Source organism: Lampetra planeri, unplaced genomic scaffold (assembly GCF_965212315.1).
Source record: "Lampetra planeri unplaced genomic scaffold, kcLamPlan1.2.h2 scaffold_843, whole genome shotgun sequence".
Classification (NCBI taxonomy): Eukaryota; Metazoa; Chordata; class Hyperoartia; order Petromyzontiformes; family Petromyzontidae; genus Lampetra; species Lampetra planeri.
In genome coordinates, this window is record NW_027615665.1 from 18,791 (window position 1) to 36,589 (window position 17,799).

Sequence of the window (17,799 nt, forward strand, 5' to 3'; positions counted from 1 at the left end):
AACATCTCATTAAAATAAAAAAATATCCCACACAAAAAAGTGTTTGTGTGTTGATAACACCACTAGAGATTGATTGGGAAGCAGTGCACAGTGGGGCTGAGTGTTCTCAGTACTCAGACATGACACACAGAGGTTATCGCCAGCTGGATGCTGCAGAGAGAAAAACAGTTTTCCAGTTACAAAAACAAACATGACATTCTGAGAGAAAAATATATAAAATAACCAATGACAAACTATGAAATAAGAATTTAAGAAAGCACAAAGACAACAGAAAAGGATCAAGTAAAACGAATTGTCCATACCTGTCTGCAGTGTATCCACTCTCACACAGGTTCACCAGGGCGTACAGGTGTCTGAGAGCATATTCAAACTGAAACACAACAACACAGGTCCAAATCAACATCTGACTGAAACGTATCACAGATTTTGGAGGCGAGGGGGGGGGGGCTGCTAATCTTTAAAACTGAAATGTTCTACCAGTCTAATGCTTTTTTTTTCATGTGTGATGAAGATGGATCTCTGGCCTTTTGCACACAGCTTAGGGAAGGTTTGGGCACAAAGACATAATCTCTGGATTTTAACAAGAAATGGGACCAAGATGAAGTCAACTGTCTTGACCATGTCGGTGCTGACTGGGACTCTACCTCAGGTTTGTGCCAGTTGTAGCAGTTGTGTTTGTAGTGGTTGACCACAGCCTTGTAGCACTCGTGCTGGGACAGTTCGGCTCTGTTGTCGAGCACCTCCTCGGCCTTCAGCTCATTACCCGTCACCTTCTCGACAATCCTGCGCATCGTCTCAGCCAGCAGCTCCCTGATCTGAGCATGTGGAAACACTGTAAGACATTCAAACTATTCCTCAGAACCACCCAAAAACATCTGGGACGCAGCCACCTGCCTTGATATGGCTGTTTATTTCCATCAGCAGCTCCTTTGCAACTCCCAGATCATTGGAGGCCATCATCTTCCTCTTGAGGATGGCCAGAGGAACATCAGGGCTCGGGGTCAGATGAGGTTCTGCGATAGGCTCAAGGGTCATTGGAGGTGGGCTGACAGCTGAGGGGTTTCCCTGAAACTCGATGACCTTCATGTGGCCCAAAGTCTGCACACAACACAGGACGCTCACCCTATGTTTTCCCATCTCAAGCGAAACAGTTCTTCAAATGCTTCTTAAATCACTGGCAATGAAGCAGAAACTGTTTTTCTATGAACTCGCCTTGTTTCCAAACTGCTGCACGTGGCTGGTGTTTGTGTGGCTCTTCACGATCTTGAACTGCTTCAGCAAGGTTTCTTTTTTCAGGTCCTCCTGGAAGCATGATGACAAATGACATCATTGACTGGGCAAAATACGGTTGTACTCACAGCTTCTATAAGTTAAACTATAGATTCAATAGTCCATCGTAAATATCAGGTTACATCACCAACCATGTCAGAGTCTTCCATCCAGTTCACGCTGTACCAGTCTCCCAGGTATGTGTCCCTCTTCTCATCATAGTAGCAGGCGTAAGAAGACTCATGAGAGTTGGCGGCTGTGGTGGCGTAAACTGAAAACCACAGATATGATCATGTTGTATCGTGGTACCTGGAGATAACTTCACTGGCCATTTGGACAAAATCGAGCATCACGAGATGCTCCTGAATGACTGCTAGTTATGTCAGTTATGACGGCCGAGCAGTTCAAGGTGCACTGACCTCTGACGACAGTTTTTCTTGGTGCGTCAATCCACTGACACACACACACGAATGTAAATACAGGATGTAAAACTACATCAGGTTGAAGGCAATTCAAACAACAACAGTTGACAACAGTTAACTCAGCATTTGACTCGACGTGACAAACACTTCAAAGTTGGAAAATACCTCAACAAATGTTGTTTCCGTTCTGTCTTTTTTTTTCAAGTTCAAGTTCATGTTTTTGGAATCATGAATTGACTTTTTTTTATTGATTGACATGGTTCCATTATCTGTCTGTTTTGCTGAACATTGATTCTGATGCAGTGAAGTTCAACTTACCGTCAATGTCAGCAGGCAGGTGGTTCATCATTGATCCAGACTCACACGCCTCAATGTAGAACACCAGCTGTCAGAGTGTGTGTTTGCATTCAGAAGACAAAACAGAATTGTGTTATGACCTCATCTTCCTGCACAGAAACATCTGCTTAGTGCATTTTATCAGTGACCCACATCCTGCAGAGCAAGTGGACACATGTCCGTCTAAAAAAAACATGTATCATACCTTCTTGTATCTGTTGCTGTCGTGCATGTACTTAATGGCTGCTTGGAGGTCTTTAACATGGAGCTGGAAAAACAGAGAGAAAAAGACAAGTCCACTGTCACAGCTGAACACTAAATGTTCATTATAATCATAATAATAATTCAATATCATTTAATAATAAATACAAATGATATAAAATAATCATATTCAAAATTATAATGTTCTATTCAGTATAATAATAATGTGAATCATGTAGCTTAGCATTAGCCTTCCTCCTTTCACCATTTCTATGGAGCAGTCTGACATGCAGCTGTTGAACTGTCTTTGTATCGGTGAATTCTAAAAATGTGCAGAGAAAACCACCTCATGGCAGAGTGGTTGTGAGAGAAATGATCTTGAAAGAGATAAGAATAGTTAGTTCCTGCATTGAATCTTGTGGCTGATCTCTTGAGCTTGAGAAGAGTGGCCAGCAGTAATAAAAAAAACTGCTCACCTCATCATCGGGAAATGCCAGAATTCCAGGCGCTCCGTGGTCAGTGAAGTAAACAAACACATGATCATTGGGGCCGCTGCCAAAACACACAGAGAAATGTTGTTTAAAAAAAAAAAAAAAAAACAAAAACAGACAGGTGCACTAACTTGGTCACAGTTTCGGTTCCACAATTATTTCTGAAGCAGCATTTTCACTACCCTACGGGTTTTTACACTACGACAGGTTTACATATGTGACGTTTTTAAGTGCTGCTGAAGGTCTGCTCTACATGCCCATGTTTGCCTTTTGTGGGTATTAAGTACGCAACATGTCGCAATGCTGCCGGAGTGACTGGTTGGTTGATCTGGACGGAATGGTATTTCGCTCATTGCTGTACATGGGTGAAGAACAACAGACAACTTTGAACTTTGATTTGCTGTTTTGCTCGTCTCACATGCCTCTTCAACACTTTTCCTGAGCCACCTTTGACTGAGGAGGAGTCGCCCTTTAGCACCGCCAGGAAGTTTTCAGGGGTCACATCCTGCAGAAAACACCGGATCATGAATAACACCACACAAAACACAGACTTCTCCACAACTACGGAGCTAACTGAAGCACTCACTTCCCCGGTGTAATCTCTAGGAACTCCCTTGTACACATCTGTGCCGTTGGGCCTGTTGATCACGATCCCAGGGGTGGGGTTTCTACATGCAACAAGAAACAAACAGAATTACAGGAGGGAGTGCAGACTTTTTTAACATGATCAATAAGGAACTGATAAGGTGACGGAACATTCCACAGCAGGTTTTTCCTCTTTTTCAAAGCACTTTCACTATTGTTTATCTGTTCCACTAACAGACATTCATACATATGTATATTTAGGCACAGGGAAACACTTCTCTGGAGCATTTCAGTGAACTGTTCTCACTGTTCAGTGATCTGAATCAGGGAGAGCTGATCATCATGACGGAACATGGAAATTGATAGGAAACTATCAATGTTGAATCATGTTTCCCCCAAAACATGACCGACAGGATGTCACGTTTTTTTATTTCTTCTGGTAAGTGTGAGAACAGCTGGCAGCAGTGTGAATATACTATTTGTTATTTTTGTCCTCTGTCTCTGGTATTTACCCAAATCTTTTGGAAGAAGCAGAATATGTTATTTATAACTACTTTCATTTGACACTAAAAATCACTGCACTGACTTCTACATAAGGAGCACGTCCTTCACCACACTGAACAGCTGTTTGGGTGATGGACTGCAGGTCTGAAGAAAACATCTGACACCCAAAAAAAAAAAAATTGACAGATTAATACAAATCAGTGTTAGCTGCAGCTGTGGATTAGGAAACATGCTGCATGCAGTGATTTGTTTTGATTTTTTTTTACACATGACATAGCTTTTATGTTCATGTCTTTTAAGTTTTCTAGATTTTAAGAGGAAACGTGACATGTAAAAAGTAAATGATCAGTGTTAATAAACCTGTGGAGTGGTTTGCAAACCGAGCCCAACAGTTTTTACAATCTCATGCTGACCACACTTTTAACAAAAAACACAGATCGTCTTTCTTTTCTCTTCCTCGATCCAGTCACGACACTGATAACGAAGAGCACTAAAATTACTTCCCTGTGACTCTTCTTACTGAGGCTCTTTCACTCAGCTGGTCTGCGGTGCTACTTGATCTGTACGCTGCCGCTCCGCACTCAGTGACACTGAATTCAATTGACATCATGACTGTGCAACTATTCTGTATTATAAACCGGGTTCAACATGAAGACAGGCTGCAGATGAACAATGCTTTCCTTTCTTGGATTTAAGTTCCAATTTTACACAACTCCCTGTAAAGAGGATGTCTCCAACATATCTGGTATAATGTTCACTTCCTCCCAAAGGACAATGAGATGAGGAAGTTGCTGACGGTCATAAAAAAATAACAAAAAAGGGCTTGGCTCTTTAGTACACCAACTTTCAAAGAGTGGTATCATATAATTTATATATAATATAATCGTGCCCCTGGAACATTTACAACCGTCTATGTACAAATACAGCTGCATGATGTCTATAATGCGAATATACTAACTAACATGGGCAGAATGATGTGACACAGTCCTGATGGAGCAGGACAAGAATAGATTTCAAGCGTCAACACACAGGGACTATGTAAATAAACAGTAAATAAAGGTGGTGAGTAAAAGGGGCTGGTTTCTAATCTCTAGCTTGATAACAAAATGAAAATATGTGTGCTGTAATTTATAACCAGCAAATGTGAAGATGAGGACACAACTTTGGAGAATAAATCACTGACAGAACGTGAACTCACTGCTCGTTTGTGCCAAGTCATCATACATCATGACCACAATCTGCTCGTCCGGGATCCCGTTCCTGTGGACGATCTGGTAGGCATGGCAGGCATCGGCCTGGGGACAGACGACCACATTCACCCATTCACCAGAGGAACGGGGGGGAGGACGTGACAAGCACACGGTGCCATGTACCCGGATGTTTCACCCTCTCACCTGGTGTCGGTAGTTGTACCAGCCATTGGACCCGGCAACTATCAGCACCCAGTTTTTCCCTTCGTCGGGCAGCTGCTGGGGAAATGCAGCCACCAGCCCGAGGGTGAGGCGAGCACAGCCAAGATGACTGACTGAGACATGTCCCCGGCTTCTGTGGGAGACCTGGTGGGACTAACAGAGGACAGTGAGTAGCGGACGCAAACAACAGCATCCAAAGCCAACGCTGCCCGAAAGTCACATGACGGCTTCCATTACCGGACAGCTAACGCAGCCAGCTAACAGCGCAGCGGCATAATACGAAGGTTCTACGAGCTCAAACAGCCGCTACGCCTTTAAAAACACCTATTATGAATCTACCAACACGAAAATACCTGTTTTACTTGGTGGTTGTTTGGGAAGACACAGCGGAGAAATAATTTACCTAAATGAAAATCCTCGTCTGGGTGCCTGTGGGACGTTTATACATGACGTCGGGAACAACAGTCAGTGGGAATGTCAGAGCAGCAGCCAATCAGAGGCCGCAGGGGGCGGGCCCTTCCCCGATGAGAGTCATGTGCTCGAGGAGCAGGTTTGAACTTGACATTTTCTGGTTAAAACAGATCATCTGTGAGTTAGAAGTAAACATCGAGGCAAGCAAAGCAAAATCTAGAAAGGTAAAAACCACAGATTCATATATTGTCTAATTTCTGGAGAATCCCATCCGTGCCCAGCTACTTTCTGGTCTGGATCTCCAAATAAGCATTCTGTGACAAAAATATACTACAAATCCAAAAGCTGTCTGAACCTTTTCCTGCTCTTGATTTGCATTTCTGAAACTGTGTTAGTTTGTCCAGAAATGTGTCATGTACCAACTTGATTTCATCTGGTACAAAGTCTGCAGCCAGGATCTTTCATGTGTTCCAGTCAGGAGACTGTTGGGCCAGAATAGAGGTGTGTGCACTGAGTGTTCCCTTGATACCACTGTGAAATAAACTAAAAAGTGACTTCCACATGGTGTTTAGTCATCATTAGTCATCAGGACCGGCAACTCAAGTTTTAGCCAAGTTATCTTCTTCTGATTTGGGTGCTCATCCAGGTCATGTTTGACAGTTTAACTACAATAATAAAAGTTGCATGAGACGCTATATATCAAGCAAATGTGGTAAACTGCAGTAGTAGGGAGGTACAAGTTTAGATATATATGTAGGAAGAGATGGTAAGAACAGGTCAAAAATGGAATACAGAGGATAATGTGTGACCCACAAACAAGTCATAACAGGAACATGTGCAGTGTTACGCAATTTATACAGTCTATGAAAGTTGGCACAGTAAACGGCAGTCATCTGATTCACTCGTAAAGGCTCTTTTCACATGCAACATCTTGTCAAGTCCCTGATGAAGCAGCTTTAATGAATAAAATTCCACAGAGGCAATCAGAGGAGGCCATGTAAAGATGTCAGCGATAAATCAAACTTTTATTTCTCAATATAGAAAAGAAGTTTAATAGTTTAACAATCCATCAAAAAAGTCTGCATCTTGTATTCAACCAATGGTCCATAATACATTAATCTTTGTCTCAAAAGGAAAAAAAAGATTGTAACAAAGTGTAAATAACATGTTCACAGTAATAAATATTGAAAACAAATCTTTTCTACATTATATATATATATTTGTGTAAATATATATATAGATATAATCATATACAGTAAAAAGTTCTTTTCAAGTTTCTGAAACATAAAATTGTAAAATAAAAATGGCTGAAAACAGAATAGTGATTGCATTTATTTCATTCCCAAGGCATCGGTAACCATGGCCATTCAAAATCTGTAATAAATAAAATGTGATATTACCTAAAGATTGTAGTGCATCACTGTAAATTAAAATACTAAAATTATAGTGCAAGTTCTTTTTTCTTTGCGCAAAGTGATCTTGCAGATATTCAAAACTAATGCAAACGGAATGACAATGTGACAGAGAAGTGTGACAAGCGCAGACGAGTCTCACTCTGCTCTGCGCCGCCATTATTCTCTGTGGTCATGGCAGTGAAAAAAAAGCTTTCACCTATATGAAACCATGGCAGATATTCAACACCAGGCTTATTTGGCAAAGTAATAAAGACAAACAGATCACACACACGCACACACAAAAATCTCCACGCGCAGTTCTGTCAGAACCGCCAACAAAAGTGGATGAAATGCATAGAAATCAATCACCAGTTAGCATGAACTAACTTAAGGTTTTACTGTCATGCAGCATTTCTGAGATGCAAAGCAAGGCAGACACTGAAAGTGGGTGGATGCAGTAAAAGATGTCGGTTGAACGTACGTTGTGCCTCTGCTTGCACTTTTCCCTGGCTTCCTTTCCCCCTCAGCAATAAGGAAAGGGGGAGGGGGGAGAGCTCCCGTTTCCTTTCTCCAGCAGGCTCCTGCGTCCTGCCAGCCAGTCTGTGGCTTTGTCCTCACACGAGTCTGTGTGCCTGCTTGTTTCAAACCTCTGCACCCAACTCAATGACCCCTGTCTCAATAATGGGGACGAGCTTATCTTCCACCTGTACCAGCAGGATGGTCTTATCGATATGGGAGCGATTGGTTGGGTCGCGGCTACAAGGCACCCACCGGTGAATCACCTGAGAGGGACAAGGGGACACAGTAAAAGGAAACTCATCAAAATTTACAGAGTGTTTATTACAGAGCAAGTAGGTCGCAGGGGATGTTGCAGGTCAAAAACAAGGGCAGACTAACTGGCCTGAGTCAATGTTAAAACCTGTGAGAATGAGGGCATCACCGACCAGTTTGACCAGACTTTGGAGTAAAGACTTACATGTCCTTCCATGCCCTCCAAGGGGCTCCAGTCCCTCCAGCAGGTCCGTCCTGCTCTCAGTCTCATGGTCTCATCAGGCCACTGCAGTTCTTTACGCTTGGATAGGTGGATGTTCTCCAGCCTGAGTCACATCCATAATCTGAACACAGAACCACAAAAAGGACTGTGAGTCGGCAGTACCCAGATGGCGCTTTGCCACCGCAGGATTCCAGCTCGCCTTGACTCTACCCGGCTTTCCAATGGCAATGCTTTCCAATGGCATAGAACCCGGGTAACCTGGTGTTTTTGCTCGTACCTCCTCCAGTACAGTCCTAAGTGAGCTGAGCCGGTACTAGACATGTGACATCGCAGAGAGTGCCGGAGCCCCCCCTTTCAGCCCCCCCTTCAACGGGAGCCGAGAGGCAGCTTTACCAGCGCTAAGTTCTTCATTCCTTGTCAGATGCTCATTTAATATGACTGACGTGTGCAAAACATTTGCTGGTGGTCAGTTAGTGAAGATGTTTGTGAGCTGGACGGAGAGACTGCAGCGCCGAGTGAAGCTGTGTTTGGCCATCGTGTCTCTCCTGCACTTTGTGACAAAAATCAGCTTCACCATCTCCTCCATTGTTTATGTGTTTGTGTCGTGTATCGAATGCTGTGTTGTCAGCACTCACATCAAGGAGGAAACTGAATTGGAATGAAAACTACCTGCCTAGAAGCAAACCGAAGTAGAGCCTGGCTGTTGCTGGTGACCGTTTGGACTTGCACCCTGATCAGGGTCAACTCTACAAACCTGCACTCTGTAGGAGATGTCATCTCTAAGCACGGTGGCGACAGCAGGGTTGTGTTGTTGGGGGTGGTGGTAATGGTGATGATGCTGACTGAGGGGGATCAGTCACGGTGCAGCACAGGCCATCGTTGCCCAGCAGACCCACCAGCGTGTGCGTTTGCAGGGAGGGATGCTGTGGCTGGAGAGGGAGGCGGAGGGGCCAGCAGGGTCGGAGGTGGAGCCCAGCCGGAGCTGCAGGGAGGTTGGGAGCGTGCGCAGAGACAGCTGGCTGGTGGAGGAACGTCGGCAGGGCTCCAGACCTGTGATGGACGTGCGTAGGGAGGAGTGGCGGCTGCTGCTGTAGCGGTAAGAGGATGATTGGCTGGCCACAGAGGCTCGGGCAGGGGAGTGGCGGACCAAACCAAACTGAACAGACTGAGAACTGTGACTGGTACCTGGAAGCAGGGGGAGTCAGAAAGAAGGGCAGGGATTGAAGTCCTTGAAGGGCAAAAATGTAACCCCAGATATCTTACAAGACATTTTTTGTCAATGGTTTTCTTGACAGTTGAATACATTTGCAATTTTCCCAAAATATTCATAAAAGTTTATATATTTGTGTTTGAGACAAGAGAGAGAGAGAGAGAGAGAGAGAGAGAGAGAGACAGAGAGACAGAGAGACAGAGAGAGAGAGATGAAGTATGGTTTCAGTTGTGATACTCGGTCTTGTGTTTCAGTGCTTTTTACCCAGAGTGTGAGGGCTGGTACGAGTGAGGAGGGGCAGGTCCAGAAGTTCCACCCTGTGAGGCCGAGCTCTGTTGAGAGTCCCCTACCTGTCCCATTTCCATTGCTAAAGGACAACCCCCCTGCATCTGAATCCTCGATATTTCCCTCCACTGTTACAACCTGCACCGCACCCTTTTCGCAGCCTGCAAGAAACAAGGGTGGTTAGTAGACCACGATTATATTTTTTCCAGGTCATTGTCAAGGAAATAATCCTGATTATCTATAATATGGAGGGGAAACAAGGAGATTTAAGACATTTTTAATGTTTTATGTTAAACATTGCTCAGGCTTTGCAAACTCTGAACACAAATAACTAATTACTATAATAAACTGATATTGGAACAGAGGGGGTCAGATTTGACTTATTCGAGACTTTACTCGGCACTTTCCAGCGGCAGGTTTTGCAGACAGGATGCCCATCATTCATCAGAACATCCGGGTTGTTTTTTGCGCACGGTTCTTAGAAGACATGCAGGTGTTGTCGCTGGCACGACTACTTCTGCATCTCCGACATAAATCGCGTCACAAGTCTCACGAGATACCGCGTTTATTCAAATCCTCAGGACTGACCGTGACTTTATAATCATGAACTACAGGAAACCCTTGTGGCCGTCGCTGCCACACAGAACCACAGACCTGTGCCATGTGCTCACAACAAAGTTGCGGATGTTCCCGATGCTGATGGGGCCGCCCAGGATGTGCCCGAGCTGCGGGTGCGAGTTGCAGTAGGAGGTGGTGAGCGGGGAAACGTAGATGGGATATCCTATGGGCTGGTCACAAGAGGAATTGATCATGTTACGAAGAGCCTGCTTGGCGTTCTGGATGCTCCCACGCTCTGGATTCCGGTTTCTGAGGAACACCAGCTCCTGCTGCTGCCCTGCCCAAAGGCCTCGGACACACTCTTTATTTACCTGCAGCACAGGCGTATTTGTTGAATATTACTTCTGACAAATTTACCGAAGCTAATGGTGACTTTGTGACCTACCTTGATGACACGGAAGCTGAGGTAACGTCGATTGAGCATTATGATTTTGTACTCGTTGGTGCCTTCGTCCAGGACGTGGCGCAGAGCGAGGAGCGACTGGGCATTGGACAGCACGGCGCTCCTCCAGGGCAGGGTCGCCCTCGTGGGCGATGACCAGGTTCTGCTGGTGGGAGGAGATGGCCTCGAAGAGAACCGACGGCTCATCATACTCATCAGGAGAAGTGAAGTGGTCCCTGATGAAGAGAGGAGCAGACTTTTGTTGAGGATCGAAGTCAACCAGAAGAACTAGAATATGAGCAGCTTCATGTGGAAAGTCGCACCTGGTGTAATTTGAGAGACATTCGGATTCCAGGCACCACTACCTTCCTGAGCAGTTCCATGTCGGCGAAGATCCACTCATCTCGCACTGAAGAGATGCGGAAATCTCCTTTGAATAATGCATGAAGTCCATAAAGGAAAGACTCCAGATTGCTGTGATGGAAAGCAAAGATGTACATTTAAAATTCAAAGCCCAGAAAGAAATTGAAGGAGAGGAAACATTTTCATGTGTAGAAATGCATTTGCAGATGATGTTTGGCTGTATGATCTCCATAAACACTCTTAGTCCTCATCACATTATGACTTGGATTACTGAACAACCTGGACATGTGATGAGCTGCTGTTCCCAGAGCTCTCCTCCCCAGCACGCACAGGCCAAAGCACAGCAGCACCAGAGGTGAGTCCTTCTCGCTGTCCAGTGGCTACAAACACACAGAGGAGATGGGAAGGGAATCAATAGTTTGATTGATGCAGTCAGACCCAGTTGTACTGAGTGGAATGTTTCAATCCCAGCTGCTGGCTCCTCTCAACTTCTTTAGGCAGCCATTTTTTTATTTGAGCATTATACTTCTTATCAGTCCAGTAGACTCTCAATAGAGCTGGATGAATAGACGTCAGCGTGAGTTACACTTCAGACACTAGAGACACACTGATGCACAGAGCCTCATTAGAAACAAACACTTCAGGCAGAATTACCTTGGCCCTTTGAGAGTTGCAGTACTGGATCCAACCCAGATAAACTCCACAAAAACTGTCCCTGGAGATGCCTGCGAGCCGATGGTCATAGTCCTCATCGATGTTGGGATTAAAAGTGGGATCCAGGTCAACGTAGTTTCTCTCGCCACACCCCTCGCAGCCCCTCTTTCATGGTCTCATTAGCCAGCCACTCTTCCAGTTTGGGAGAGGCGATCACATAGTAGATGATACCCTGAGAGCAAGAAAGTTGGTCATCCATGAATCATTCCATGGTCGTTAATATAAACTGCTTCCACAGTGGTGTCCCGCTAACCTTGACATAGTACGTGGTGAGGATACGTCGCAGATCGAACACCTGCAGCATGGATGCGGCGCTGTTATCAGTGATGCTGTAGCCTTCCAGCACGTACTTGGTGACCAGCACCTCCCAGGCCAGCCAGCGCTGTCCAAAGGCGGCGTTAAAGGACAGAAAGTGAGGAAGGTGGCCCGGCTCGCAGCAACAGCAGCCCTCATCCTCCTCCACCCCTTCAGTGATGGCCTCCACTTCCCTCTGCTGGCAGTAGGTTCCTGCAGAGAAGAGGAGGAACACTTGACAATACCTTCAAACCTGTTCTGAACTAATCAGTATAGATGGCACTTATAGAAAAACAACAAATGACTTCATATAATCCATGAAATGAACCTCTTTTTCCATAAAATATAGTCGGTGCTGTCATTGTGGTCCACAGACCTTCAGTACCACACGTTCGTTCACGAGAGGCTTCTCACCTCTGAATTCCAGCCCTCTCAGCTGAAAGGTGACCAGGCCATTACCAATCTCTATCAGGTGAACCAGAGCGTTAAGGTAGTCGGAGGCCAGAATGAAACAATCCCCGGTGCTGAAGTTGCCCCAGCGGCCCAAGAGGAGGTCTCCACACAGGCTATGCTGCAGCGAGCGAGTAAGATGCTCATAGAAGATTGAGTTAAGATTGTTGTCATCAGAACCTGCAGAGTGAAACGTGAACAATGTAACTGTAGAAAATGTTCAAATGAGCAAAACAGTTGAATGAGCTCTTCAAAATCGAATTAAACAAAATTAAAAACAGCCTAAATTAAGTTCTTACCTGGATTTCTGTCAAGCTGAGAGGCCAGACGAGTGTTGGAGTGATCCACTCTTTTGGTGCTACATGAAGACAAAATTGCAAATGTCAGATACAAACATGGATTTGGTGAGTTTGTGATTTCACAGTAAAATCATAATACTTGTAGTCTCTCTCCCAGAACTTGACGGGGCGGACATAAGAGGTGATGAAAATGGCACTGCCCAGGAAGGGGTTGAGGGGAGTGGAGAAGATGGCTGACACGACAGCTTGGACAAAGAGCATGGCAGAGTCTGAAAGGACTGAAGTCAAGGATCACTTGAAAAATATGTATGGTTTGTCTACATATGAGGGGAGAAATTCATTCAACATCACAAAACAGCTTAATGTGATTCAACATCTGTAGAATAACAACGGACCAAACAACTGACTAAATACAAACCATCAACTGGACACTGAACAGCAGATCTTTACACAGGTGACATTTACTACTGGGCTACTGGAAACTGTGACTGAGCTCATAATAAAAGATGGAAAAAAAAGAATCCATGAAAGGATACGAGGCACGGCAAAGGGCTGAGCAAAGGCATGGAAGGCTGAACCCCATGTGATCTGCCAGGGGGCAATGTAGGTGTAGACAAAGTGCAGCTTGTAGAACAGCTCCCACAACTGTAAAATCAAAACAAAACAACAGAGATATTATCTATATAATAAAGTAAGTGGTAAGTAAAGCAAGTTTACGTCTTCATTTACATACAGCGGACCAATGTGCTGTAGAAAGAAATGTTAAAACTAAAATTCAGAAACAACAGAAAATGTCAGCAAATATGGTAAAAAACATGTCAAACCATGTTAGAAAAAAAGTACATAAATAAGAAACATACTAACAACATTATAAAACATGCAAATGACAATAAATAAGACAGGACACAACATAAAACCGTGGTAACAACAACAATAAGAAACATTTTAACTATAATAAGCCATCTTAAGCATTGCATGATATTGACAATAAGCAACAATAGGAATCACAACACAACAAAAGAATGATGAACTATCAGAAAAATATTATAAATTATTACACATGCTCTTCCTTGGAGTACAAATAAACTGTATACTGTACTGTATCAACATCATAAAGACCAGTACAGTACTATAAAACTCACCTTGCTGAACACAATGGACATGAGGAAGAGGTCGAGCAGCAGTGTCTCTGACAGATGACGGTAGTCGAAGGTGAAGAAGAGGACGGTGAAGAGGATCGTCACATACTGGTAGGTAGGACTGCTGTAGGATGAACGGAGCAGCTTTAGGCCCGCCACTGTGATCATCAGCGCGCCAACCCTGCAGGACAGTCACAAAAGGACGGCATCAGCATGATGGTCAGGTCGGCAAATGCAGATCTACCTCTCAGGATTATCTAAGTCTAACAACAAAAGGGAATTAGAGGGAAGAATACAAAGATGTTGGTAAATGTTGGAAGATGTTCTCACTCAGTGTCCAACTTCTTCGGACTGGCGAGCTCTCTGGCGCTGCCACTGAGCTCGTTGAGGATGACGAGGGGATAGAGAACATTCTTTTCCACAAACAACAGCCACACATGGAGCTTTTCGAACCACATGACATGTGCAGCATCTGATGAGATGAAGTGAAGAGAAGTGTGATTATTATGTGCCGTTACCACATTCTAATTCTAATTACCACATGCGGGGCACTTTATATATACAGAAGCAAAAACAAGATGAGCGGCTGTGGAGTGTGCAGGACGCAGTGTACTTGCCTCTAACTTCGAACTGATAGTACTCCTTAGTTTTGAGCAGAGGGTGAGAGAAGCAGTACCAGGGCAGCTGCTTGCGAACTTGAGGAAGTAGGTAGTGGGTAAGTAAGCCCACTGTCCCCAGCAAAGCATACAGGACGTAACTGAGGTAAGGCTGAGGGAACAGAGAGGTGGGGTTAAAGAGACAACTGTTATATCAGGAGAAGAAATATGAGATATGGGGATATTTACATATGAGAATACTGTGAAGCATGAACATTATTCACGGTCCAAACGTATCATCACGTTATGCTTGTATAGATGTGAGACAGTTCCAGTACCTGCAGAGCTATGAACACAGTGCTGACGTGGATGGCGAAGTAAAGGACAGCGATGACAACACAGACGATCAGGTCCGATTGCAGACGCTCATTCTACACAAAACAGTCAAAGACAAAATCCACGTTAAAAAGGGTTGAGAAGCTGGAGGCTTAAACCAAGGTAAATGTACCGAGGTTACAACTGGATTCATCGACATGTAACCAGTGTGTAACTCACCACTGATGCCCGTAGCTTGTCTGGCAGCGGATCCTGCACCTCTGACAGAGGATCCTCCGGGTTCTTGTCTTTTATATTGGGCAAAATCTTGGACTGTATCAGAGAGCTGCAAACAAAGCAAGTAAAAATATTAGCTGGCTCAAATACCACAAATATTCTGAGGGGGCGGTGTGAACAATATTTTAGTGAAGCTATGATAACCTCTGTCAGAGATAATCTACAGCATATGTGCAGGAAGAGATTATTCTTTAAGGTGGGCGGAATCACTGATGGACATTCTTTGGATGACCTAGTTTTGGCTATTTCGGGCAAAAAAAAACATGCATGTTTGAGGTTATTCCGCCGACAAAACATCTGACTGACAAATGAACTAAAAAATATTTTAAGTTCAGTCTTCTGATCTGGACATTTATGCAAACTGGAGCACATGGATTAGATAACAGCCCAGTTACTTAAAATACAACATTTCCTGAAATCTAAGTTACATACCATGACATGATATTCAGTTATATGCTTAGCAACAAATCTGTACTTCAGCTGCACAGACACTAAGCCCTCTAATTTTATATTCTGAAGGCTTTTAAAAAGAGGGTTTGGATATATAATACTCAATTATCTTCATTCCGTTTAGGTTAAGCATTCATGGCACCATAAAAAGAGTTGATACATAAAATATATATTATTTTAAGAATGTAAAACTATTCATTCTATGTTCATATTTCTGCTCTGCATGTGCGTATTTAATGAGCTCATTTACATAGTTTCAGGTAGAATTTTCAGAATATTTCATTTCATTAATTCAAGTAAAAAACTGAAGCGTAACTTGTCGGACAGCTGAGTTCAATGCTTGAAACTCACTTGAACATCTGTGTTCTCTGTGAATCCCTACATTTCAGTTACCACAAACACTATACGAGTGAGGTCTGAGGGTGTTGAACTTACATGAGGACAGACGGGTCGCCGCTCTGCCGGCTCAGGTGGTAAGACACTGCCACCAGGAGGCCGCAGAAGACAGAGAATAACACGGGGATGTGGTGCGGCTCCCAACTCTCCTAACACACAGAGGACGACGACATTTTAACTTAGTTTGTCTTTGTTTTTCTCAGCTTTGCTCAGTCGCTGGAGTGCTTTGGCATCAAGCTTACATTATCTGATCTTAATTGAACCCAAGTAGCAAAATATGACAGTTTCAGACTAAACAAAGTCAAAAGGTCTGCCTGTCCAGTAAACACAGATTTTTTCCCCTTTTAAGTCATTTAAGTTTGTGTGTCTCCTCTCCTCACCTTGAGAGCGCCGTAGCAGAAGCCGTAAAGCAGAGCGACGGTTATGATGCTGCGTAGGACACTGTACAGCGCTGACAGAAGGCTTGTGGAGGCTGCAGAGAACACAGAGGGTGTCAGCGGTGAAACTTCTCGACCCGACATTCACTGGGTCGGGCAGAATGCAAATCAGCACTTCGGCCTCTCGTGAAGGACGCCACATCAGAATATGTAAGGCATGTATGGAAGTGTGTGCTGTCTCAGGCGGTAGAGGTCAAAGTCACCCCTGCTGTGCCTCTACGAGTCGCTCACCATTGCCCCCGAACACGTGGATGTCCAGCTGCTCAAAGAGATACATAACGAACGTGTTGACTTGTGGCAGCAGCCCCACGAAGAAGATGATGGGGGAAACACAGAGTGAAGACTGCAGAGAGAGACACACACAAGGTGACAGTGGTGTTAGCACAGCTATGTGTAAATTTCATTTGTTGCGTGCTGTTCTACATCTGACACGTTCCTGCCTCCATCAGCAGTTACTGCTGATTGTATGTTTCCAGCGATGAGACTGAAGCACTTGTAAATACAGCGGTTTACTTCCAGAGAAGACGTGCAGCTACTGCAAAGTGTTTTCTCACATGATTCTTTCATGTGTTTGTGTATTAGAAGCCGCTGTTTCCTCCTCAGCTTCTTTCACCTCTGGCTCAAATGCAGATTGTACTAGTTAAATCTTTGAGAGACATGTAAATTATTAATTCCTGTATTTAATAACCCTGTGTGATCTTTGTTCAGCTCCGATTGGACTGATGTTCTCCAGAATTGATCATTATAACGATCCATTGATCAAAACACATTTTCTCCTTCAGTTCATGCTTCCTCTTTTGTGCCTGCACCCAAGTTTATGACCCATCTATAAGGATAATTATGTTTATTGTTAAATATATATGACTGAAGCTTCACTGGGCCTCACCTATGACGAGGTCCCTGGCTGAGGCGAGTACCAAGGAGCTGGTGAGTACGACTCCATACAGGCTGAAGCGGGATGAAGTGATCCGCAGACTGGTGTGGTGGAGCAGCCAAATGAGGCCACAGCACAGGCAGAAGTAGACAGGACGGCTGTAGGCAATGATGCGATTGTGGCCCTAAACAAACAAGGGTACGTGATGTAAATGTCTTATTAATAAGCTTGGTTTTCCAATTGCTCAGTGAAGCACAAAACATGCAACCTTCAAAAAAAAAAAACAAACAAACAAACAAAACTACAACCTACAAATACTTTACTGTAAAAAGGAATTATAACTGAATAAAAAATGGAATTCGGCAGTGTCACATGAGTCCAGGTGCCAGCAACACAAGAAGACAAAGAAATAGTGTCAGGTTTCACAGCAGGAGAACGAAAGTCTGCAGCGATGCTATGAGCTGCCCCGCTTTCCTGCCGAAGGGGAGCGCCGACTGTTTACGCACCAACAATCACATTAAATAAACCTGCTTGTTCTGAAAAGACGTCCACAATGCCATCAGAAGAGAAGAAGTCCTTGAGGTGAGATGGAAGGAGTGGTGGAGAGAAAGGCAAACAGATTAAGTAAAAGAGAGGGAATCATGGTCGAAACTCTGGCCAG

General features: G+C 44.2%; 2 protein-coding genes across 2 annotated transcripts; both read right to left on the bottom strand.

Moving 5' to 3' along the window:
* Positions 1–113: 113 nt before the first annotated feature.
* Positions 114–7,203, bottom strand: LOC144742064 (legumain-like). The gene is made up of 14 exons (XM_078624566.1): positions 7,186–7,203; positions 5,203–5,373; positions 5,003–5,103; positions 3,306–3,387; positions 3,142–3,224; positions 2,705–2,780; positions 2,233–2,295; positions 2,010–2,076; positions 1,422–1,540; positions 1,213–1,302; positions 895–1,098; positions 645–815; positions 303–370; positions 114–150 (listed from the first exon to the last, which is right to left on the bottom strand). The coding sequence occupies exons 1-14, from the start codon at positions 7,201–7,203 to the stop codon at positions 114–116; spliced, it is 1,350 nt and encodes a 449-aa protein (XP_078480692.1).
* A 463-nt stretch (positions 7,204–7,666) lies between these two features.
* Positions 7,667–17,322, bottom strand: LOC144742066 (pecanex-like protein 1; the record flags this gene model as incomplete). The annotated part of the gene is given in 30 exon segments (XM_078624567.1): positions 7,667–7,807; positions 8,002–8,122; positions 8,124–8,140; positions 8,774–8,869; positions 8,871–8,926; positions 8,929–9,204; positions 9,598–9,637; positions 9,639–9,675; positions 10,169–10,443; positions 10,518–10,643; positions 10,645–10,750; positions 10,836–10,988; positions 11,157–11,257; positions 11,532–11,684; positions 11,686–11,763; positions 11,845–12,098; positions 12,300–12,515; positions 12,635–12,693; positions 12,774–12,903; positions 13,171–13,279; positions 13,777–13,954; positions 14,104–14,245; positions 14,391–14,541; positions 14,708–14,800; positions 14,925–15,030; positions 15,867–15,976; positions 16,208–16,299; positions 16,496–16,589; positions 16,591–16,607; positions 17,151–17,322. Coding segments are annotated over 30 exon segments (3,699 nt in total), but the record flags the coding sequence as incomplete, so codon positions are not given.
* Between the last annotated feature and the right edge of the window lie 477 nt (positions 17,323–17,799).

Coding starts and splice junctions, on each gene's coding strand:
- LOC144742064 (XM_078624566.1), bottom strand. Junction 3,225..3,305: donor CTAGAGATTACACCGGGGAA/GTGAGTGCTTCA, acceptor TGTTTTCTGCAG/GATGTGACCCCTGAAAACTT. Junction 151..302: donor AGTGGATACACTGCAGACAG/GTATGGACAATT, acceptor TTCTCTCTGCAG/CATCCAGCTGGCGATAACCT.